The 25,934-nt window shown below is 35.5% G+C and overlaps 1 protein-coding gene and 1 non-coding gene across 10 annotated transcripts in view; one reads left to right on the top strand and one right to left on the bottom strand.

Moving 5' to 3' along the window:
- Positions 1-25,934, top strand: part of ATRX (ATRX chromatin remodeler) — a 228,239-nt gene that overhangs the window by 112,346 nt on the left and 89,959 nt on the right. For all 9 annotated transcript variants that reach the window (XM_045513405.2, XM_010950601.3, XM_045513404.2 and 6 more), the window contains 4 exons: positions 14,316-14,457; positions 15,397-15,506; positions 16,455-16,601; positions 16,758-16,935. In XM_045513405.2, the coding sequence (XP_045369361.1) occupies positions 14,316-14,457; positions 15,397-15,506; positions 16,455-16,601; positions 16,758-16,935 (577 nt within the window). The remainder of the gene's footprint in view (positions 1-14,315; positions 14,458-15,396; positions 15,507-16,454; positions 16,602-16,757; positions 16,936-25,934) is intronic.
- TRNAG-ACC (transfer RNA glycine (anticodon ACC)) lies at positions 7,363-7,435 on the bottom strand. The gene has a single exon. It is a non-coding gene; the product is annotated as a tRNA-Gly (tRNA).

The raw sequence follows: 25,934 nt of genomic DNA, 5'->3' as shown, positions 1-25,934 counted from the left end.
AACGTGCCAAAGTGTACAGTTGCTTTTGAAACACAATGAAATGCACAGATTAATGTATATATGTTTGTAGTTTTCTTCAAATTGCCTTTTTTCCTTTTACTTAATGTTTGGATAGTATTCTGTCCTCCCTCCATTGTGTCTGCACTTAAATGCAACACAGTTTATCTGTTGAATGGATGTACTGCTGTCAATGCTCTCCTTGCCAAATCTTTGGTGTATATTTAGGTTGTTCCATCATTTTCAAAGAATTGAAGTATCCTGTTATATATTGGTATAACTTCTCTCGTTTGTGCTTCCTTGGGTTCTTTTTAAAAAAAATTACTATTTTAACTTTTTTTTAAATTGAAGTACCATCAGTTACAATGTGTCAATTTCTAGTGTATAGCACAATGTCCCAGTCATGCATATACATACATATATTTGTTTTCATATGTTTTTCATTAAAGGTTATTACAAGATATTGAACATAGTTCCCTATGATATAAAGCAGAAACTTTTTTAAAATCTATATTTATATATAGTGACTAACATTTGTAAATCTCACACTCTCAAATTTATCCCTTCCCATCCCCTTCCCCAGTAACCATAAGATTGTTCACGATGTCTGTGAATCTGTTTCTGTTTTATAGATGACATCACATTGTCCTTTCCTTTTCTTTTCCTTTTTTTTTTTTAAATTCCACATATGAATGATATCATATGGTATTTTTCCTTCTCTTTCTGGTTTACTTCACTTAGAGTGATGATCTACAGTTCCATCCATGTTGCTGCAAATGGCATTATTTTATTCTTTTTTATGGCTGAGTAGTAGTCCATTGTATAAACATACCACGAATTCTTTATCCATTAATTATCTTTTAAGTACATAGTTCAGTGAAATACATATTATGTAACCATCACCACCCACCACTCTTTTTCATGAATTTTTCGTCACCCTAGACAGAAACTCTGTACTCATTTAGCAATAAATCCTCATCCCCCTCTTCACAGTGTCTTGTAACCTGTCTTCTACTTTCTGTCTACAAATTTGCCTATTCTAGGTACCTCACGTAAGTGGACTCATACAATTTTTGTCGTTTTCTGTCTACCTTATTTCACATGGCCAAATGTTTTTGAAGATGCACCCATGTTATATTGACTATCAGAATTTCATTTCTTTTAAAGATGAGTGATACATTGTATGCATATACCACATTTTGTTCATTCATTCGTTGATGGATACTTGGGTTTCTTCTACTTTTTGGCTGTTTTGAATAATGGTGCTATGAACATGAATGTACAAATATCTCATCAAATTCCTGCTTTCCATTCTTATTTTTAAAATATTTTATTGAAGTATAGTTGATTTAAAATACTGTGTTAATTGCAAGTGTACAGCAAAGTGATTCAGCAATATATATATATGTATATATACACACACACATTCTTTTTCAGATTCTTTTCTATTATATATTATTATAAGACATTGAATATGGTTCACCGTGCTATACAGTCAGTCCTTGTTGTTTATTTTACATATAGTAATACGTATCTGTTAAGCTGAAACTCCTAATTTATCCTGCACCGCCTTTCCTTTTGGTAATCATAAATTTGTTTCCTATATCTGTGAGTTTGTTCCTGTTATGTAGATAAGTTTATTTGCATCGTTTTTTTAGATCCCACATATAAGTAATGTAATATAGTATTCATATTTTCTCTGTCTGAATTACTTCACTTAGTGTGATAATCTCTAGATCCATCCATGTTGCTGTAAATGGCAATATTTCATGCTTTCATTCTTTTATAATGGCCAGGTAATATTCCGTTGTATTTATATACCACATCTTCTTTATCCATTCACTTAGACACTTAGGTCACTTCCATATCTTGACTGTTGTAAATAGTGCTGCTGTGAACAATGGAGTACATGTATCTTTTGAAATTAGAGTTTTTATCTCTTCTGGTTGTATGCCCAAGAGTGGGATTCCTGGATCATATGGTAACTTTAGTTTTAGTTTTTAAGGGACCTCCATACTCTTCTCTGTAGTGGCTGTACCAGTTTACATTCCCACTTATGATATAGGAGTGTTCACTTTTCTTCACATCTTCTCAGCATTTATTATTTGTAGACTTTTTGGTGATGGCCATTCTGACTGATGTGAGATGATACTTCATTGTAGTTTTAATATGCATTTCTGTAATAATTAGTGATGTTGATCATCTTTTCATGTGCCTGTTGGCCATCTGTAGTTTTCTTAAGAGAAATGTGTCTTTTTGTCTTCTGCCCATCTTTAGATTGGATTGCTTGTTTTTTGATATTGAGCTGTATGAGCTGTGCAAAAGCTTTTAAGTTTAGTTAGGTCCCGTTTGTTTATTTTTCCTTTTATTTCCATTACTCTAAGAACTGGTTCAAAAAATATTGCTGTGATTTATGTCAGAGAGTGTTCTGCCTGTGTTTTGCTCTTGGAGTTCTGTAGAACTCTGTCTTACCTTTAGGTCTTTAATCCATTTTGAATTTATTTTTTATGTGGTGTTACAGTATGTTCTAATTTCATTCTTTTACAGATAGCTGTCCAGTTTTACCAGCATCACTTATTGACGAGACTGTCTTTTCTCCATTGTATATTCTTGCCTCCTTTGTTATAGATTAATTGACCATAAGTGTATGGGTTTATTTCTGGACGTTCTTTTCTGTTCCATTGATCTATGTGTCTGTTTTTGTGCCAGTACTATACTATTTTCATTACTGTAGCTTTGTAATATAGTTTGAAGTTAAGGAGCATGATTCCTCCAGCTCTATTCTTGTTTCTCAAGATTCTTTTGGCTATTTGAGTTCTTTTGTGTTTCTATACAAATTTTAACATTTCCTGTTCCAGTTTTGTGAAAAATGTCATTGATAGTTTGATAGGGATTCCATTGACTCTGTATATTGCCTTGGGTAGTATGGCCATTTTAACAATATTGAGTCTTCCAGTCCAAGAACATGGTATATCTTTCCATCTCTGTTATCCTCAGTTTCTTTCATCAGTGTCATAGTTTTAAGAGTACAGGTCGTTTGCCTCCTTAGGTAGGTTTATTCTTAGGTATTTTATTCTTTTTGATGTGATGATAAATGGGATTGTTTCTTTAATTTCTTTTCTGGTATTTCATTGTTAGTGTATAGAAATTCAACAGATTTCTGTATATTAATTTTTTATCGTGCAACTTTACTGAATTCATTAATGAGCTCTAATAGTTTTCTGTTAGCATCCTTAGGATTTTACATGTATGGTATTATGTCATCTGCAAACAGTGGCAGTTTTAGTTCTTCCTTTCCAGTTTGGATTCTTTTCTTTTTCTTGTCTGATTGCTGTGATGAATACTTTCAATACTATGTTGGATAGAAGTGGTGAGAGTGGGCATCCTTGCCTTGTTCCAGAATTTAGCAAGAAGACTTTAAGCTTTTCACTGTTGAGTATTATACTGGCTTTGGTTTTGTCTTAAATGGCTTTAATTATGTTGAGATATCTTCCCTTTGTACCCACTTTGGTGAGAGTTTTTAGGCTGAATGAATGGGTATTGAATTTTGTCAACTGCTTTTTCTGTATCTGTTGAGTTGATCTTGTGTTTCTTGCTTTTTCTTTTGTTGATGTGATGAATCACATTGATTGATTTGCATATGTTGAACTGTCCTTGTTCTATTGGGATGAATCCAACTTGATCATGGTGTATGATCCTTTTTATGTGTTGTTGGATTTGGTTTGCTGATATTTTCTTGAGGATTTTTGCATCTATATTTATTAAGAATATTAACCTGTAATTTTTTTTCTTTTTCTTTTTTGTGGTGTCATTGACAGGTTTTGATATCAGGGTGATGATGATGGCTTCATAGTATGACTTTGGAAGTGTTCTTTTCTGTTTAGTCTTTTTGATGAGTTTGAGAAGGATTGGTGTAAGTTCTTCGTGTGTTTGGTAGAATTCCCGGTGAAACCATCTGGTCCTGGACTTTTGTTTGCAGGCAGTTTTTTTTATTACAGATTCTGTTTCACTTCTATTGATTGGTCTGCTTAAATAATGTTTCTTATTGATTCAATTTTGGTAAGCTGTATCGTTGTAGAAAGGTTCACTTTGTTGACATATAATTGTTGACAGTAGTCCCCTCTTTTTTTCTTAATGAGCCTGGCCAAAGGTTGGTCAACTTTGTTTCTCCTTTGAAGAAGCCAGTTCTTGCTTTTATTGATTTTTTTCTATTTTTTTGTATATTCATTTTCATATTCTTTTTCACCATAAGCTAGTACATGATATTGAATATATTTCCTTGTGCTATACAGTATAATCTTGTTTATCTATTTTATATATACCAGTCAGTATCTGCAAATCTCGGAACTCCCAGTTTATCCCTTCCCGCCCTCCTCCTGCCTGGCAACCACAAGTCTGTATTCTATGTCTGTGAGTCTGTTTCTGTTTTATATATAAATTCATTTGCCGTTTTTTTTTTTTTAGATTCCACATATGAGTGATATCGTATGGTATTTTTCTTTCTCTTTCTGACTTATTTCACTTAGAATGACATTGTCCAGGGACATCCATGTTGCTACAAATGGCATTATTTTGTAATTTTTTATGGCCAAATAGTATTCCATTGTATAAATATACCACATCTTCTTTAACCAGTATCAGTCAATGGACATTTAGGTTGTTTCCATGTCTTAGCTGTTGTAAATAGTGCTGCTATGAACATTGGGGTTCAAGTGTCTTTTTGAATTAGAGTTCCTTCTGGATATATGCCCGGGAATGGGATTGCTGGATCATATGGTAGGAATATTTTTAGTCTTTTGAGGAATCTCTGTATTGTTTTCCACAATGGCTGCATTCCCACCAACAGTGTAGGAGGATTCCCTTTTCTACCCACCCTCTCCAGCATATATCATTTGTGGACTTTTGAATGATCGTCATTCTGACTGGTGTGAGGTGATACCTCATTGCAGTTTTGATTTGAATTTCTCTGAGAATTAGTGATATTGAGCATTTTTTCATGTGCCTATTGGTCATTCATGTGTCTTTATTGGAGAATTGGTTGTCTAGGTCTTCTGCCCATTTTTGGATTGGGTTGTTTGTTTTTTTCTTATTAAGTCATATAAGCTCTTTATATATTCTAGAATTCAAGCCCTTGTCAGTTTCATCATTTGCAAAAATTTTCTCCCATTCTGTAGGTTGTTGTTTTGTTTTGCTTATGGTTTCCTTTGCTGTGCAAAAGCTTATAAATTTAGTTAGGTCCCATTTGTTTATTTTTGCTTTTATTTCTATTGCTTGGGTAGACTGCTCTAGGAGAACACTGCTGAGATGTATGAGATGTTTTGCTTATGTTTTCTTCTAGGAGGCGTATTGTATCTTGTCTTATGTTTAAGTCTTTGATCCATTTTGAGTTTATTTTTGTGTATGGTGTGAGGTAGTATTCGAACTTCATTGCCTGACATGCTGCTGTCCAGTTTTCCCAACACCATTTGCTGGATAGATGTCTTTATTCCATTGTATGTTCTTGCCTCTATTGTCAAAGATTAATTGACCAAAGGTTTGTGGGTTCATTTCTGGGCTCTCTGTTGTTCCATTGATCCATATGTCTGTTTTTGTTCCAGTACCATGCTGTTTTGATTACCGTGGCTCTGTAGTATTGTCTGAAGTCTGGGAGGGCTATTCCTCCAGCCTTATTCTTTTTCTTCAGTAATGTTTTGGCAATTCTGGGTCTTTTGTGATTCCTTATAAATTTTAATATGATTTGTTCTAGTTCTGTGAAATATGTCCTGGGTAATTTGATAGGGATTGCAGCAAATCAGATTTTGTAGATTGTCTTTGGCAGTATGGCCATTTAAACACTATTGATCTTCCAGTCCAGGAGCATGGGATATATTTCCATTTCTTTAAATTTTCTTTAATTTCTTTAATCAATGTTTTGTAGTTCTCTGTGTATAAGTCTTTCACCTCCTTGGTTAGTTTATTCCTAGGTATTTTATTACTTTGGGTGCTGTTTTGAAAGGGATTGTTTCTTTACTTTCTTTTCTTGTTGATTCATCATTAGTGTAAAGAAATGCAACTGATTTTTGTACATTAATTTTGTATCCTTTTGCCTTGCTGATTTCTTTTTTTAGTTTTAGTAGTTTTTGTGTGGAGCTCAGAAAAGACAATTTTTATGATTCTTATTTTTAAAAATTTATTAAGTTTTGTTTTGTGTCCTGACAAGGACACAAGGAATAGTGATAAAACCACTTTTGTTTGATATAACATTCTCAGTTGAGAATTTATTTTCTTTCAAAACTTTAAAATATATTATTGCATTGCTTTATGGCCTTCATGTTTATGATGTGAAAAACCAGATAATGTTATTGTTTATCCCTGTAAGTGACAAATTACTTCTTTCTTGCTGCTCTCTCTCTGTCTTTGTACTTTGAAGGTTTTATTATAATGTGCTCAGTACAGGTTTCTTTTAGTTTATCTCTCTTTGATATATTGAACTTCTTTCTTTTGCAGATCCTGGTATTTACTCAAATTTGGGGAGTTTTTGCCATTGTTTTTCCAAATAACCTTTCTGCCCCTGTTATCTTCTTGGGCTCTCATTATGTATATATTGGTCTGCTTGATGCTGTCCAGTATCTTGGTCTCTGACTTAATTCCTTTTCCTTTCTGTTGCTGAGACTTGATTAGTTCAGTTGACATCTTTATGTTTGGTAGTTCTTCTGATTGCTCATACATGGGTCCTTTTTGAATTTTTTATTTGACTTTATTATCTTTTTCAGTTTCAGATTTTGTGTGTGTTTTTGGTTTCTTTTTATAATTTTTACTTCTTTGTTGATAGTCTCATTTTGGGCGTATATCATTTTCCTGATTTCCCATAGTTGGTGGTTTTTTTCTCATTCTCTGGGTAGGCACTGCTGTTCTTTTTGATTTTTTTAGTTGAAGTATAGTTAGTTACAATGTGTCCATTTCTGGTGTACAGCATAATGTCCCAGTCATGGATATATGCACTTATATTCATTTTCATATTCTTCTTCATTAAAGGTTACTACAAGATATTGAATATAGTTCCCTGTACTATACAGAAGAAATTTGTCGTTTATCTATTTTTATATATAGTGGTTAACCTTTGCAAATCTCAAACTCCCAAATTTATCCCTTCCCACCCCCTTTCCCCTGGTAACCATGAAATTGTTTACTATGTCTGCATGTCTTTTTCTGTTTTATAGATGAGTTCATTAGTGTCCTCTTTTTTTTTTTTTTTTTGAGATTCCACATATTAGTGATATATGATATTTTTGTCTTTTTGGCTTACTTCACTTAGTTTTTGTGGGGGGGCATGTAGGTAATTAGGTTTATTTACTTGGTTTTTCTTTTTCTTTTTTTTTTTTTAAATGGAGATCCTGGGGATTGAACCTAGGACCTCATGCATGGTAGGCATGCACTCTACCACTGAGCTATACCCTCCCCACCAGCTTACTTCACTTAGAATGATGATCTCCAGGTCCATCCTTGTTCCCACAAATGGCATTACTTTATTCTTTTTTTTTAATTGCTGAGTAGTATTTCATTGTATAAAAGTACTGCAGCTTCTTTATTCAGTCATCTGTTGATGGACATTTGGGCTGATTCTTCCCCTTAGTTTTTTTTTTGTTGTTGTTACAAATTTCTTTGCCTGTAGTTTAAGTCTTTATTATGCTTTTTATTCCTTACTTTCAACATGATCTTGTGTTTTGTCACAGCCTTTGGCTAAAATCATGAACTAGTTGACTCATTTAAATAAACAATTTTTTTTGGAGTGGTGAGTAATTAGGTTATTTATGTATTTATTTATTTTATAATTGAAGTACTGGGGATTGAACCTGGGACCTTGTGCATGCTAAGCACCCACTCTACCACTGAGCTATACCCTCTTCTCTTCCATTAGTTTTTTGTCCACAGTTTCCTTTGGATTTTTTAGCACGTTTAAGACAATTGCTTTACAATCTTTGTCTATTAATTCCATTGCTGGGGACTTCTCAAGGATGGCTTCTCTTGTTTTATTTTGTTTTTGTTTTTGTTTTTTGAATGGGCCATATTTCCTATTTCATTGTATGGTGAGAGTTTTTTTTTTAATTACAAATTGGGCATTTGACTATTATAGTGTTATAACCCTGGAGCTGAGGATCACTATGATGTCAAAACTTAAGGTCTTCTCGGGTTTTTTCTGAGCATGTGTCTTGCTGGGCATACACATGGCTTTTAAAATTCTCCTGTATATTTTACTGTTTTTTAATGTCCTAAATTCTCAAGGATTCTCATCCCAGCTTCTTTTCTGAGCCTTACGTGGTCAATTGTATGTCTCTACCTAAAATATCTTGCCCCTGCCCTCTATGGGTTTATAGTTGCCTTGTAACTGTTTTTTTTTTTTGTTTGTTTGTTTGTTTGTTTGTTTTTATTAATAGCTGTGCCTTCTGTTTTTTTCCACCAGAATTTCAAGTTAGGTGAAAGAGTGACAACAGTAATATGTCATTTCTTCATTTAACCCCAGACAGGTTCGAACAGATATACACAATAATTTGCAAATAAATTCTGTTCTCCCTCCAGTTTGAAGGAGGCAGCTGTCAACCAGGCTGCTGCTGCTTCAAGAATAAGACCATCACCTCACCAGGAGATAATGGAGTTAGGGCATGTAAAAGTATCACAAAACTTTTCTACCATTTTCAAGATGACTTTTTCTTGACTGGGCATTCACTTGATTGCTATAGACCTTTGAGTGTTTTCAAGAACTCTGACAAAGTTGGTTCAGAGACTTTCAGATTAAAAAAAAAATTTTTTTTAACATTTCTGTGCAGAAACAAAGAGCTTCCAGATTTCTTGTCCATCATTTTGTTGACATCTACCTTTTCTCTTCATTTTTGAAAGTTATAATCCCTGGGTATAGAATTCCAAGTTATTAGTTTTTTCTTACATCTGTTTAAAAATGTTGATTCTTTATAACATGTTGTTTGTGGTCTTTCTTATTTTTATTTCCCACCCCTGCCCCCATATATGTAATGTGTTTTTTTTAAAGATTATTTTAATTAATTTTAAAAGATTTTGTCTATTTGAAACTGGCTTTCAGGAATTGATGGTTATGGCTTTCTTAGTCTTTATCCTGCTTGGTGTTCCTTTAACTTGTTAGATCTGTGGGTGTGTAGTTTCCATCAAATTTTTGGAAAGATTTGACCATTATTTCTTCAGATAAGTTTTTCTATTCTCTTTCTCTTTTGAACTATATTTACATATATATTATACTGTTGGGTATTGTCCCACTGTTTTTTTTTTTCATTTTTCCCCTCTGTATTTCATTTTAGATAGTTTCTCTTGCTTTGTTTTCAAGTCCTTTAGTCTTTTCTTCTTTTTTAAATGATGTTAATCTAATTAAGTGAATTTTTCATATTAAATACTTATTTTTTATCTCAAGGAATTCCATTTGGTTCTTTCTTATATATCTTTTATTTCTCTTCCCACTACATTCATACTTTCTTTTCAGTATTGGAATACATTTTATAGCTATTTTATGGTGCTTGCCTGCCAATTTGAACATCTCTCACTTTTCTATCCATTTTTAAGTGATTTTTCTCTTGGTTATTGTTCATATTTTTCTTTCTTGACACATGTAATGATGTTTTATTAAAAAATAGACATTGTAAATTAGATATTGTTGAGTGTCTCTGTGTTGTATTCTATGAGAGAGGGCTTGACATTGTTCTCTTTAGGCATTTAAGGCACTTTAATTCAGTTTAAGTATTTCAGTATTTTTAACAAAACTTTGATAAAGTGTGTCCTAAATACTCTTTAGTTTATGGGTGGTTTTGCCCCACTGCTAATGTGTGGCCTTTCTCTGGTCTCTACTAAATGCCCTGAGTTATACATGAAGACTGTACATTGCCTTGTTTGAAATTTAATGCCTTCGAGACCTATATGATCATTGAGGACTGTTTAGCCTGCAACTTCTTGGCCACACTTTGACCTTGTGGAGTTTTACTCCTCATGTGCATTTTAATATTCCCATTTTGATTTTTGGAGGTCTTTTTGTGTAGCTCTTTTCCCTCTGTAGTTCTCTGTAGTTTCTTTCTGTAGTTCTTCCAGCCATCTCAGTTTAACCTCTGTCTCCTCAACTCAGAGCACTCCAGTGTTCTACTTGGTTTACCCTTGATTCTGGAATGTGCCTTTAGACAACAGTCAAGGGGAAATATAGGGCCCTACTTGTTGGTTTTGCTTCTCTCAGGGATCAGTGTCCTGTTGGTACCTGTTAGCCGAAGTCTGAAAATGTTTGATATGTTTTGCCTTTTTTTTCTAATTGATTACAGTGGGAGGGTCAGTCTGGTCCCTAATATTCTGTCATGCATCCTGGTCCCTTATCTCCATTGGCAAAAACTGGGCTCAGGCTTTTCAGTGTGCTGGCTTAATGGTTTTTTTTTTTTTAACATTTTTTTTATTGATTTATAATCATTTTACAATGCTGTGTCAAATTCCAGTGTAGAGCACAGTTTTTCAGTTATATATGAACATATATATATTCATTGTCACATTGTTTTCTCTGTGAGCTAACACAAGATCTTGTATATATTTCCCTGTGATACACAGTATAATCTTGTTTATCTATTCTACATTTTGAAATCCTAGTCTGTCCCTTCCCACCCTTTGCCCCCTTGGCAACCACAAGTTTGTATTCTATGTCTATGAGTCTGTTTCTGTTTTGTATTTATGTTTTGTTTTGTTTTTTATTTTAGATTCCACATATGAGTGATCTCATGGTATTTTTCTTTCTCTTTCTGGCTTACTTCACTTAGAATGACATTCTCCAGGAGCATCCATGTTGCTGCAGTGGCGTTATGTTGTCGGTTTTTATGGCTGAATAGTATTCCATTGTATAAATAGACCACCACTTCTTCATCCAGTCATCTGTTGATGGACATTTAGGCTGTTTCCATGTCTTGGCTATTGTAAATAGTGCTGCTGTGAACACTGGGGTGCAGGTGTCATTTTGGAGTAGGGTTCCTTCTGGATATGTGCCCAGGAGCGGGATGACTGGGTCATATGGTAAGTCTATTCCTAGTCTTTTGAGGAATCTACACACTGTTTTCCACAGTGGCTGCACCAAACTGCATTCCCACCAGCAATGTAGGAGGGTTCCCTTTTCTCCACAGCCTCTCCAGCATTTGTCATTTGTGGACTTTTGAATGATGGCATTCTGACTGGTGTGAGGTGATACCTCATTGTAGTTTTGATTTGCATTTCTCTGATAATTAGTGATATTGAGCATTTTTTCATGTGCCTATTAATCATTTGAATGTCTTCCTTGGAGAATTGCTTGTTTAGGTCTTCTGCCCATTTTTGGATTGGGTTGTTTGTTTGTTTCTTATGAAGTCATATGAACTGCTTATATATTCTGGAGATCAAGCCTTTGTCGGTTTGATATGCAAAAATTTTCTCCTATTCCGTAGGTTGTCTTTTTGTTTTACTTATGATTTCCTTTGCTGTGTAGAAGCTTGTAAGTTTCATTGTTTTTATTTTTTTCTTTTCCTTTTTCAATTAAGACATGGGATATATTTTATTTCTTTATTATTTTTTTCACTATAGCTTAATTTATCATTTGTCCTAAATTCTCACATTTCATTACGTCTGTTTATTATTAGTTATGTAAACATTCCTTAAGTTGTAGTTTGAGTGCATAAACATGTCAACTTAGTGACTAATAGGTAGACAGTTTCTTTATAAATTATCTTCTCTGTTTAAGATGAAGATTCACTAATCCCCAATTCCAAAGACAACCCTTAATAACAGAAATATCATACGTATCACTTAGGGACATATGGTTCCAAAGTCTTACTTAAAACTTTGTATATTTTCTACTGTGCATTTAAAAAGTACCACAAGCTTAGCTTAAAACAAGACAGAATTATTATTTCACAGTCCTAAGTCAGAAATTTGAGAGTGGCTTAGCTGAGCATGGCTCTACTGGGTCATCTCAGTGCCTCACCAAGTTGAAATTAAGACGTTAGAGCTGCAATTTTCATCTAAGACTTTGTATCCTTTTATGGGTCACTTGGCAGAATTCAGTTTCTCGTAGTTGTAGCAGTAAGGTCCTTAGCTACAAGAGACTTCTCTCTGCAGCATGGCCATTTGCCTGTCTTTGAAACCAGTAAGAGAGCATCCCTTGCACTTCTGTCTTTTAAAGGGCTTGATTAGGTTTTGCCCACCTAGGAGCACCTCCCTTTTGATTAAATCAAGGCTTAATGACTAATGGTCCAATTATAAGACTGATAGCCCATCAAGTTTACAAATCTCAACTACATTCAAGGGGGTGGGTTTATATAGGGTATTTATACCAGAGGGCAGGGATTTTAGAGACCATTTTAGGATTCTGCCTACCACACCTTGCAAACAGTACAGACATTTAGAGAATTTTCCATTTGTCTTTGCCCAGCAATATGAAGCTGGGACATGTCCAAGCGAGGAAACAGTAAAAATTTAGTGAATACTTAGTCTCTGCCAGATACTTTGTATTTGTTGCCTTATTTAATCTCCACAACAAACCCATGAGGGCTATTTATAATCTTTCCTGGTTTGTACATGGAGAAACTGAAGCTAAGAGAATTTAAGTAACTTGTTGAAATGGAACTCGGATCTAAATGGCCTGTGTTATTTACACTCTACCACACTGTCTCCTAGTATTAATCTTGATTTGTATATAATTTACAGTTTTATATAAGTGCAGTATCTATCCAGGTAATTTATTACCAATTTGTGAGTTATTAAAATTTTTACATACAGTAATGGTACTATAGTTATGGTCTTAAAAAGAAAATGTGTCCTTTTAAAGAGACATTCTAAAACATTTACAGGTGAAATAACATCCTTGCTCAGGTTTGCTTCAAAATCATTTATGGGATTTTGGAGAATGGGTGGGAGGCTGTCAGTGAAACAGAGCTGACTAGAAGTTGATAATTTTTGAAGCTGAGTAATGGGTAACAGGGCTTATTATACTGTTCTGTAGTGAATATTAAATAATCTATTCATCCCTAGTTATAGTTCTAAACATGAAAAAAATACTGGCTAAAATTTCACTTCTTTTTTTTTAACATTTTTTTATTGAGTTACAGTCATTTTACAATATTGTGTCAAATTCCAGTGTAGAGCACAATTTTCCAGTTATACATGAACATACATACATTCATTGTCACATTCTCTTTCGCTGTGAGCCGCCACAAGATCCTGTATATATTTCCCCTGTGCTACACAGTATAATCTTGTTTATCTATTCTACATAAAATTTCATTTCTTAAACATCATAATGTCTATAGTTTTAAAATCATGAATCTTTATTCATTTTCATGGAACAATAAAGATTTATACAAATATTTCCTTTATTAAAGTAGTATTTCATAGTGATTAAGAGCATGGACTCTGGAGCCTAACTCTGGGTATAAGTCTCACTGTTGTGATAGTTAATAGTTGTATGACCTTGTGTAAGTTATTTAACTTCTCTGTCCTCAAGTTTTTTTTTTCATTTGTGAAATGGCAATATTTGTACCTACCTTATACAGTTCTTGAGTATACTATGTAATGGATAGACATTAGGATAAGATAGTAAAAATATATATACATCCACATATATTCATGTGCATTTATTTAAGTTTTCTTTTAAATAAGAGACTTCAGATAATTATTTCCCTTTTGCATTTAGAGGGTAGTATATGTTCTTGTCATGCTTTTGAGTCTGTGGTTTTCAAACCCATGTTTCTAAAAGTTTTTCCTTTTCACAACACATATTTACACGGTTTTTCAGTGGGAGTCTTTTAGCATCTTGGGTGGGACAGTTCTTGTTTGGGGTTGTCTTTTGCATTGTGGAGCATTTATATTTACCTTCCCCTCTGCCTACATTAAATGTCAGTCCTGACCTGTCATTGTGATAACCAAAAGTGACCGAGCACATTTTCACATGTCCTCTAGAAGAATAGAACCATTCCTGTTAGGGATCCATTTGCCTATTCAAATTTTAATGGTGGTGTCGTAGATTAATTTAGAGCACTACTTTTCTCACAGCTCTATGTATCATATGTGTTGAGATGGTTCAAAGTGAGAACCAATAAGCTGAATTACTGACATTACCACACTGGTTCAGTCATGTGGGAGTTTTTGATTTTGGAAAACATGTAAACCTGTGATCTGTCCTGCTCTTACTGAAAGAAAATATTGGATGTATGGTGTGGAAGTAGATTATCTGTATTTTGGAAAATTTACTTTAATAATATTCATACTCCACCACTGCTTGAGAGATTTCTGTGAGCTTAAATATCTACACTTTCTCTTTCTTGTAGGTGATAGAAATTGAAGATGCTTCACCCACCAAGTGTCCAATAACAACCAAGCTAGTTTTAGATGAAGATGAAGAAACCAAAGAACCTTTAGTGCAGGTTCATAGAAATATGGTTATCAAATTGAAACCCCATCAAGTAGATGGTAAGAGACTAGTACATGATTAAAGTATTTTAGTTACATTTTACCACTATTTGGTGTTTCCTGTGTGCCTCACATTCTGCTAAGTACTGAAGGTACTTTTACTGGTGAGAAAAACAAATATGATCCCTGTCCTTATGGAGTGTGTAATCAAATGAGGAAGAACAAAATTAAATGATTGCAAAGAAAATGTATTATAAAAGGGGAAGTGTGTGCCACTCACAAATAGGTTTACATAGCAAATGTATTCCACCTAATCTGCAGTGGTTGACTAAGGTAAGGTTTGGGGTAGGGGTAGTTTAGCTAAAATCCTTCTTTAGGAAATGTTATTTCAACATTTTCAAGTATGCTTGTTAATAATATTCCTACATTTGTATTGGAAAGATACCAAATTATCCCTATCCTCTGCTTTATCAGAGTGGAATCAGTAAGTCAGTTTTGAGGTGTGTATGTGAATGATTCATAAAGGAAAGTTCTATAGTTCCTACTCCTTGGGTAGCACAAAGCCCCTTTTCTTGTTTAGTTGTTAATGTTGAATAAAAGGAGAAGTGATGAATATATCTCCTGGGTTTTTCCCCCTGATTGACTCAAAAACCTGAAAGTTTTTGGTATTTAATATGAATCTGTACCTCATTTGATAAAGTTTCTATTTAGATTTGTCATAAGTCTCTTTGGATCATCTCAGGAAATGGAGAAGTTCTGCTATAATAGCTTAGATGAGTGAAACAGAGTCACCTGTTGTGTGCCTATGTTCACTGTCTTTTTTCCTAGTTAACCTTGTTGAGGGGTGAGGGGATCTCATTTATATTCAAGAGGTTCCTTATCTCTCTTTTTAAAAAATTCTATTTCTTGGAAGTTTTGGTTATGTTTTTATGTGTTTACGAAGGAAGGTTTTTTAACTTAGGCATTTAAATTTAACTTAATGAAGCTGTCATTTTTTAGGTGTTCAGTTTATGTGGGATTGCTGCTGTGAGTCTGTAAAAAAAACTAAGAAATCTCCCGGTTCAGGATGCATTCTTGCCCACTGCATGGGCCTTGGTAAGACTTTACAGGTAAGAACATGAAGTTATTCTGTTTTTGTGCATTCATTAATTTAGGAATATGTGTTGGATTCTGTTATGTCCCAGGAACAGTTGTAGGGGCTGGAGATAAGCAGTGAAGAAGAATAACAGTATTTCTTCCTTAAGAAGCTTATATTCTGGTGGAGGAAAAAGAGTTATACTCTGGTAAAGGAGAAAGAATTTAATCAGACAAAATAAGAAATTTGTACTTTCAGGTAGTAAGTGTTTAAAGAAGAGAGGGAAAGCATCTTGTAAGAAGTGATGTTTGAACCAGTGATCCTAATGAAGTGAAGGAATGGAGTTACAGGGATAGCCAGTAAAACTACAAAGATCCTGAGGTGGAAATTAACTTCCCTACAGCTTTTTAAGTTTGTTATCTTTTAGTAGTAATAACATAATATATTTTTCATTATTAAGATACTACATTTCTACATGCAGGAAGTTGCAGGAAGAATGCAGGAGTTGCAGCAGAGATGTGAAATTAGTGTGTATATATGAACATATATATAATTTAAAGCCATAAGACAGTTATTTTAGACTCAGTGAGACAGAAAACTTTACAGTGGAAAAGTACTTCATAACATACATGGGCAGTAGTATTTTCTGAATGTTGAAGTGATGTTCCTTGGGGACCAGGGACTTAGTAGCTGTTTTTGGTGTGGTTACTTCTTATATTTGTATTATTATTATTGATCATAGACTTATGGAGCTTTAGAGTTGGAAGGACCTTATGTATCATCTAGTTGAACGTGTTACATCTTTTTATATGTTAATATCTTTTTCATTATACTTTGCCTGGTTTGGAAATGTGACCTTTGGTCGGTTGCTTTCTTCTTTAAACCAAAAAAAAAAAAAACTATTAAATTGTAAGGTTGTTTAATTTATTGACTTTTTTTGTAGATAAATGAAGATAAACAAACTTAATTTGTTTTCTTGTAGGTGGTAAGTTTTCTTCATACAGTTCTTTTGTGTGACAAACTGGATTTCAGCACAGCTTTAGTGGTTTGTCCTCTTAATACTGCTTTGAATTGGATGAATGAATTTGAGAAGTGGCAAGAGGGATTAAAGGATGATGAGAAGCTTGAGGTATCATATTTTAAATGTTTCCTATTATTAAAAGAACTGCATGAAATTCATATAGTAAAAGAAAAAGATTTTTAATTATCAGTGATACATATTTCAGTGGGGATGTTTAGAATTCACACATTCCTACCTTTAAAAATCTTTGTATTCCCACAAAAGGTCTCTGAATTAGCAACTGTGAAACGTCCTCAGGAAAGAAGCTACATGCTGCAGAGGTGGCAAGAAGATGGTGGTGTTATGATCATAGGCTATGAGATGTACAGAAATCTTGCTCAAGGAAGGAATGTGAAGAGTAGGAAACTTAAAGAAATATTTAACAAAGCTTTGGTTGATCCAGGTAAGATACTGTTAGGGACTGAGATAAAGAGGCATGTTGAATAAATACTTACATTTTAATTTAACAGATACTAACTGAGCAACTGAAAGTAGGTGGGTTTTGTTTCATTTCTCCTACAGGTTTTTGTTTGTTTGCTTGTTTCTTTGTGTAATTTCATTAAGGTGAAATCACTCTTATGGTTGCCAGCTGTTCATTTTTCTTTTAACATTTTTTTTATATTTATAGTCATTTTATAATGTTGTGTCAAATTCCAGTGTAGAGCGCAATTTTGCAGTTATACATGAACATATATATATATTTATTGTCACTTTTATTTTTAGCTGTGAGCTACTATAAGATCTTGTATAGATTTCCCTGTGCTATACAGTATAATCTTGTTTATCTATTCTATATTTTGAAATCCCAGTCTCTCCGTTCCCACCCCCTGCCCCCTGGCAACCACAAGTTTGTATTCTATGTCTATGACGGTTTCTGTTTTGTATTTATGTTCTTTTTTTTTCTTACATTCCACCGATCTCATATGGTATTTTTCTTTCTCTTTATGGCGTACTTCACTTAGAACGACATTCTCCAGGAACATCCATGTTGCTGCAAATGGCATTATGTTGTCGGTTTTTATGGCTGAATAGTATTCCATTGTATAAATAGACCACCACTTCTTCATCCAGTCATCTGTTGATGGACATTTAGGCTGTTTCCATGTCTTGGCTATTGTAAATAGTGCTGCTATGAACACTGGGGTGCAGGTGTCATTTTGGAGTAGGGTTCCTTCTGGATATGTGCCCAGGAGCGGGATGACTGGGTCATATGGTAAGTCTATTCCTAGTCTTTTGAGGAAACTCCATACTGTTTTCCACAGTGGCTGCACCAAACTGCATTCCCACCAGCAATGTAGGAGGGTTCCCTTTTCTCCACAGCCTCTCCAGCATTTGTCATTTGTGGACTTTTGAATGATGGCATTCTGACTGGTGTGAGGTGATACCTCATTGTAGTTTTGATTTGCATTTCTCTGATAATTAGTGATATTGAGCATTTTTTCATGTGCCTATTAATCATTTGAATGTCTTCCTTGGAGAATTGCTTGTTTAGGTCTTCTGCCCATTTTTGGATTGGGTTGTTTGTTTTTTCCTTATGAAGTCGTATGAGCTGCTTATATATTCTGGAGATCAAGCCTTTGTCGGTTTGATATGCAAAAATTTTCTCCTATTCCATAGGTTGTCTTTTTGTTTTACTTCTGGTTTCCTTTGCTGTGCAGAAGCTTGTGAGTTTAATTAGGTCCCATTTGTTTATTCTTGCTTTTATTTCTACTAGGAGAAAATTTTTGAGATGTATGTCAGATAATGTTTTGCCTATGTTTTCCTCTAGGAGGTTTATTGTATCTTGTCTTATGTTTAAGTCTTTGATCCATTTTGAGTTGATTTTTGTATATGGTGTAAGGGAGTATTCTAGCTTCATTGTTTTACATGCTGCTGTCCAATTTTCCCAACACCATTTGCTGAAGACACTGTCTTTATTCCATTGTATATTCTTGCCTCCTTTGTCGAAGATGAGTTGACCAAAAGTTTGTGGGTTCATTTCTGGGCTCTCTATTCTGTTCCATTGGTCTATATGTCTGTTTTTGTACCAATACCATGCTGTCTTGATGACTGTAGCTCTATAGTATTGTCTGAAGTCTGGGAGAGTTATTCCTCCAGCCTCTTTCTTTCTCTTCAGTAATGCTTTGGCAATTCTAGGTCTTTGACGGTTCCATATAAATTTGATTATGATTTGTTCTAGTTCTGTGAAATATGTCCTGGGTAATTTGATAGGGATTGCATTAAATCTGTAGATTGCCTTGGGCAGTGTGACCATTTTAGCAATAGTGATTCTTCCAATCCAAGAGCATGGAATATCTTTCCATTTTTAAAGTCAGTAGAAGGGCAATTTGAAGCAGAATAGCAATTGTTTTGAGATGTCTTATAAAAACCTTTAAGAAAGGAGAAAATAGCAAAAAAAATTTGAAACCTGTGTGTAATCAATAACAGGAAATCAAAACCAAGAGAATTAAAAATGAAAGGAGGTGGATTTTTAAAAAATAATAATAATGAAAATATTTTAAAAGAAAAATTTTAAAGTTGTTAAAACTGGAGGCATGTATAAGTGTTTAAAAAGTAAAAATTATAAAGGTAATAGAACAGATAAAACAAGATTTAAAGAAAAGAGGAGGGTGTTTCATGGAGAGTGTGCATTCTTATTGATTTTATCGAGAAGTCTTTCTGTCTGCGCCCTATTTCGGGAACTCTGCTTGCTGCTTACAGAGGCCCTCCATTGATGCCCCTCATCTGTGCTGTTCCCATTGTCTGTCCGCAAGAAGATCGCTCCCCCTCTCAACACTGTGGTCAGGTGCTGCTCTCCTTATCGGTGGGCGGGCGGGTCACTCCCACTCCAGATGCCTCAGTCAGATGCTGCATTTGGGAGAGGTAGGTGGACAGGTCGCGCCCCCTACCAGCACCGTGGTCAGGTGCTGCACTCCTGCCAGGAAGGCAGATGGCCACCCGCCCTCTTGCAGTGCCAGTCTCACCGCTGCTGTGTGCAGCTGCTGCTTCACCTCGGGTCTTCGTTCCCCAGGCAGGCTGGGTGAAGACTTCGGAACAGCCCTACCCCTGCTCCATGCTAATACTCAGCCCCTTGTTTGTCTTGGTGACTAGAGTTCGCTGAAGTATCAGGGCAGAAAGATCATTACTGCCTTGGGCTGTAAACAAGTCTCCATCTGGCCTTTGAAGCTGCTAAGCCCTTAGGCACAGATTCAGGTTTCGACCCCGCCCCTGCCTGGGTGCTAAGTGCCAGAGAACATGTCGGCTGTCCCTGAGTCCTGCCTCTCTTGGCCCGAAAACCTTCTGCGGTTCCGCGGGTTTTCAGAGATGGCGATATGGCACCTCCCCCCACCCCAGGGCACATCAGCCGTGTTGTTATATGGAGGGCCCAGGTTGTTTTGCCCTGTGTACCCACTCATCCATGGCGTGCAGCACCCTGTAGTGCCCCAGGGCTGCCTCAGTGCAGCTGTCCCAGTCTTCCGCCCAGCTCGGGCAGTCCTGTCCCGCAGCTGCCGACTCGCATCTCGGGCTGGGTGTCACAGGGACCTTTTGTGCCTGTTTAACTTAGTTCTGTCGTTCAATGGGTGCTCCTTACAGATCCGAACCTTGGAGGCTTCCTCTCCTTCCCACTGGACACTCTGTTGGAGAAGGGGAGACCCAGTGAACGAGCGCCATTCCTCCTTTGCTGCTCCCTCCCCATGGGACCGGTCTGCACTGTTTTGTCTTTTCTTCTTTTTGTTTTTCTTTTCTCCTACCAGATTTTTGGTGTCTTTGTCTTTTTAAGAGGGCAATGTTCTGTCCGAGTTCGGCAGGTGCTCTGGTTGGCTGAGTGGGTCTGTGGATGTGAGTTTTGGTGTATTTGTGGGAGAGGGTGAGCTACAAGCGTCCTCCTACTCCGCCATCTTGGCCCCCTTCCGGTCGCCAGCTGTTGATAATTTACTCACTGAGTCTGGAAGTGTTTGAAGTTTTCTGGGGAGACCTTGTTAACAAATAAAAATGCGCCAGCTACCTGCGTCACAATTGCAGATTGTTCTATATATTAGATGATTACAAGAGCTTTCTCCATATTCTGAAAACAGTTCTTACATTTCTTTTCCAACTTTGTCGTTAGAAGAATTGCTGCATTTTTTCCTGTCTTTTAAAGAGTAATCACTATGGAGCATTAATATTTGCAGTGCTGTCAATCCTTATGACAAAAATCCTGATGATGCAAGATTCAAATATTTTTTTAAAATTAAAATTTTTTCATTTTTCAGTTTTATTAGGTAAAATTGTTATAATTTGACTGCACATATACAATATAGTACATATAAATACATACATGCAATATACTGCACATTTTAAAAATTTACATGTATGTATTGTTCATTGTTTCTGAGATGTTCAGAGTTTTAGCTTTTTAAACTGATGTAATTATCAAAGGAATAAAGCCTACCACAAAATAAGAATTAATTCAAGATACACACACCCTGCTATTAACAGCAACATTATTTATAACTGTATGGAAGCATCCTATGTGCACATTTAATAGATGAATGAATAAAGAAAGTGCAACATATATATGTAATGGGATACAACTCACCTATAAAAAAGGCTATTTTACCATTTGCAGCCCTCCATTCACTTTTTTTTCACTTCAAAAACCAGAATTTTGTAATTGGTATAAACGTTTCCATTTCATCAAGAACAACAAAATACCTAGAAATAAATAATTAAGGAGGTTACCTATATTCTGAAAATTGTAAAATCAGATGAAAGAAATTGAAGCTGATACAAAGAAATTGAAGCTGATACAAAAGCTATCTTGTGCTCTTTGATTTGAAGAATCAACATTATCAAAATGGCCATACTACCCAAAGAAATCTACAGATCCAGTGCAACCCCTGTCAAAATACTCAAGACATTTTTCACAGAACTAGAAGAAGCAATTCCAAAATTTATATGGAACCATAAAAGACCCCAAACTGCCAAAGCGATCATTTTTTTCTCTTTTTTCTTTTTGTTCTCTTTTTTTATTGTTTGATGAACAGAGAAGGTCCTTTAACGTTTGTTGTGAAGCTGGTTTGGTGGTTCTGAAATCTTTTAGCTTTTACTTATCTGTGAAGCTTTTTGATTTCTCCATCAAGTCTGAATGAGAGCCTTGCTGGATAGAGTATTCTTGGTTTTACGTTTTTCCCTTTCATCACTTTAAATATATTGTGACACTTCCTTCTGGCCTATAGATTTTCTGCTGAAAAATCACTTGATAACCTTATGGGAGTTCCCTTGTACATTATTTGTTGCTTTTCTTTCGCTAATTTTAATATTTTCCCCTTATTCTTAATTGTTGTCAATTTAATGACTACATGCCTTGGTGTTTTCTTCTTTGGGTTGATCCCGTGTGGAACTCTCTGTGATTCCTGGACTTGGGTGACTGTTTCCTTTCCCAAGTTGAGGAAGTTTTCAGTCATTATCTCTCCCTAAATTTTCTCATGTCCTTTCTCTGTCTCTTCTCTTTCTGGGACCCCTGTAATGCAAATACTAGCACACTTACATGTTGTCCCAGAGTTGTCTTAAACTATCCTCATTTCTTTTCATTCTTTTCTCTTTTTTCTGTTCTGCAATAGTGATTTCCACTAATCTGTCTTCTAGCTCACTGATCCATTCTTCTGCCTCATTTAGTCTATTCTTGCTTCCTTATAGTGTGTTATTCATTTCAGTAATTTTATTCTTCAACTCTGGGTATTATTTTTATTTTCCAACTCTTTGCTAAAAACTTCACTCTGTGCATCTATATTCCTCTTGAGTTCTCTGAACATCTGGGCCATCATTACTTTAAACTCTTTCTTAAGATAAATTGCCTATCTCCTCATCAGATTTCTTCTTCTGGGATTTTATCTTGTGCTTTGGCCTACCTCATATTGTGTACTTGCTATTTGTGTTTTTAGGTAGATAGTTATGTTTCTCGACCTTGGAGAGGTGGCCCCCTGTGGGAGACGTCTTATGCATCCCAATAGTATGCTCCTCTCTTGTCTACCCAAGGGCCAGGGTCCAGCTGTTCCCAGTGTGGAGTCTGGCCTGTGTTTGTGGATTCCTTCCACAGGCTTTGGAATTGTTGTTTTCTTATTTCTAGTATTTACCCCCTGGTGGATGAGGCTGGACTAGAGGCTTAATGCAGTTTTCCTGGCAGGAGAAGTCAGTGCCTGCCCACTGCTCGGTGGAGCTTGGTCCTGGATCTCTAGTGGGTAGGGCTGTGTCTAGAGGCCTTTGTGGCCTTTGTAGCTCAGGAAGACTGCTGATTGGTGGGGCTAGGTCTTGGTATTAATGATCCAATCAAGATGGCAGCCTCCATGAAAACTCAGATAGATGAACACTCCCGGAATGTCTGCCACCAGCTTTTATGTCTCCTGGGTGAGCTGCAGCCATCCCGAATATCACCAGGAAACCTTCCAAAACCAGCAGTCAGTTCTGGCTCAGGTTCCTATGAAATCACTGCCTCTGCCCTTGGACCCGGTACACATGAGACTCTATGTATACTTCCCAGGAGAATGAAATCTCTGTTTGCCCCAGTCCCATGGGGCTCCTGGAGCTAAGCCCTGCTAGCCTTCAAAACCAGATGTCATGGGGTTTCCTTCTCCTCCCAATGCCAGAACCCTGGGCTCGGGAGCCTGACGTGGGGCTTAGAACTCTCACTCCTATGTGAGGGCCTCTGTGACTTAATTATTCTTCAGCTTGTGGGTTGCCTACTGGGAGGTATGTGGTTCTGATTATATCATGAGTATGCCCCTCCTTCTGTCCCTCTGTGGTTCCCTCTTTATATTTCCAGTTGAAGAAGATCTTTTTTTACTAGGTTCTGGTCTTTTTTCCGATGGTTGTTTAGCCATCAGCTGTGGTTTTTTTGTAGTTGCGAGGAGAGGTGAGCTCGTGGTCCTACTACTCCACCATCTTGGCCAGAAATCCCAGGATCCAAGTATTTGATTCTTCTTTGCCATTTGGCAAAGTGGCAAGTTGTACTATTAAAAACTAATTAATATTTAGTTATTTGTATTCTGTTTTTTTTTCCTTTTCAGAGTTTATCTTGTCATATCTAATTACTTTAAGAGGCTATTGAGGCTTTAGATGTTTATTGAGAAAACCTAATTTTTCTCTGCCAGAATAACTATTTCTTAGAATCCTTGGCTTTGCCCCCTTTTTATTTTAAGTTTTAACTTACTTTTTTTTCAGCTTTATTGAGGTATAATTGAGAAGTAAAATTGTAACAAACTTAAAACGTACAATGTGATGATTTGATGTATGTATACATTATTGAATGATTACCTCTTTTACCCATCCATTATTTCACATGGTTTTATTTTTTTATTTTTTGATCAGAGCATTTATCCTCTGCTCTTTTAGCAGATTTCAATTAAACAATACAGTATTATCAGCTACAGTCACCGTGTTATTACCATGTTACTTATTTATACACTAGATCCTCAGAACTTACTCATCTTAAATCTGAAAGTTTGTCCCCTTTTGCCTGTTTTATGATAATAATGTAATTAACACGTACCAAAGTAACTGCCATTGTACATGTTAAGGCTTAATAATAAATTTGTCTTTTTCCCATAGTTAAAATAGTTGTCCAAAAGTCCTATGATTGCTTTGTTGTCAGAGAACTATAAGCTAGTGAATGGTAAGGTAGCATGTTTTTCAGAAGATTTCCTTGCAAGAGTTTAAAACAAATTTCTGATTCTTAATGTGGTGATTTGTTCATGAGGAAATACATTAAAAAGAAATTAAAGCTCATAACATGAAGAGTGACATTTGTTATTTCCATGTAAGTCATTAAGTAACATCTAGAAAAACTTTTTGGGGTGGAGATTTTTTAGTTGAAATGGTAGGAAAGAAAGCTCCCATTTACTCTGTACCCAAATCCCCCATGCTTCCATCTTCCATCACCATGGTAGATTTGTTGAAACTAAGAAACTAATACATTGTTAACAAAACTCCAGTTTAATATTACTGTCTACTTTCTGTTCCAGGATCCCACATTCCATTTAATTGTCATGTCTCCAAGGTCTCCTCTTGTCTATGATAGTTTCTTAGTCTTTTATGTTCTGTTACCTTGTCAGTCTTGGGGAGTTAACTGTCCAGGTATCCTGAAGAATCTTCCCTATTCTGTGTTTGTTGTTTTTCTTGTGATTAGTCTGGGGTTATAGGTCTTTGAAACAATATACCAGAGGTATAGTACCCTTCTCTTCACATTATATCAGGGGTATATTAGATCCACATGATATGACTACTGGTGTTAACTTTTATCTCTTGGTTAAGATAGTATTTGCCAGGTTTCTCTACTGTAGAGTTACTATTTTCACTTTTCTGTTCTTTGGAAGCCAGTCACTAAGTCTGGCCTATCCAACTTGAGGAAGGACAGAAATTAAGCTTTATCTCCTGTAGTGGGCAGTATCTACACTTAAATTTGGATTTTTTTTTAATGTTTATCCTTTCTTATCCATTTATTTAATCAGTCATTGATTTATATCAGTATAATCACTGATGTTAGCTTATTTTGTTGTTCAAATTGTTCTAGTTTGGGCCATTGGAAGCTCTTTCAGGTTGGTCCCTGTATCCCTTTGATATTTCATCCTTTTGATTTTTTTTTGAGTACTTCATTACTTTCTGGTACTGTAAGGTGCTTTAGGATCATGTTACATTGTCCTTGCCCTAGAATCAGCTGTTTCAACAAGGAGCCATGTCTGGTTCCTTTCACTGAAAAATGGTGTTTACAAACCAAGATCTGGGTGCTCAGTGTGTTTATTGCTACTGGAGTGTCATTGCTTCTAGGTTCTCTCAGCAGACAGAAGTAGCTGATATGTGTACCATATCCAAGTACACACAGATCTATCCATTTGTGTATCTGTTTATTAATATAAACATGATTTTATAATGAATTTTTGATTAATTCTGTATCATAGGGTTCATTTTAGTCTTTTTTTGTTATTCTGTTACTTGCATTTCCAACAGTGGGAATCTTGGCTCCAACCATCCACCATCCATTTGCTTCCTAGTTCAGCCTCATTATATATGTAAAGTAGTTTCAGGATTGTTAACCTGTACCCCTATAGTGCTTATATATGATTGCTTTTAGCTTTATAACTTCCAGACATCATTTTCTAACATTGCTTAGGTCAATTTCTTTGTTATTTGCATACATTAAAGTTTGTTTTTTGTAATGTAGAGTTTAATTTTTAAAAAATTGATGTATGGTTGATTTATAACGTATTAGTTTTAGATGTATAGCATAGTGATTCGATATTTTTACAGATTATATTCCATTAAAATTTATTACAAGATAATGACTTTAATTCCCTGTGCTATATAGTATATCCTTTTTGCTGATCTGTTTTATACATAGTAGTTTGTCTTAATCCCATACCCCTATATCGTTCCCCCCCCCGGTAACCA

Source organism: Camelus bactrianus, chromosome X, assembly GCF_048773025.1.
Source record: "Camelus bactrianus isolate YW-2024 breed Bactrian camel chromosome X, ASM4877302v1, whole genome shotgun sequence".
In the NCBI taxonomy this organism is placed as follows: Eukaryota; Metazoa; Chordata; class Mammalia; order Artiodactyla; family Camelidae; genus Camelus; species Camelus bactrianus.
This window is presented reverse-complemented; position numbering and strand designations above follow the sequence as displayed.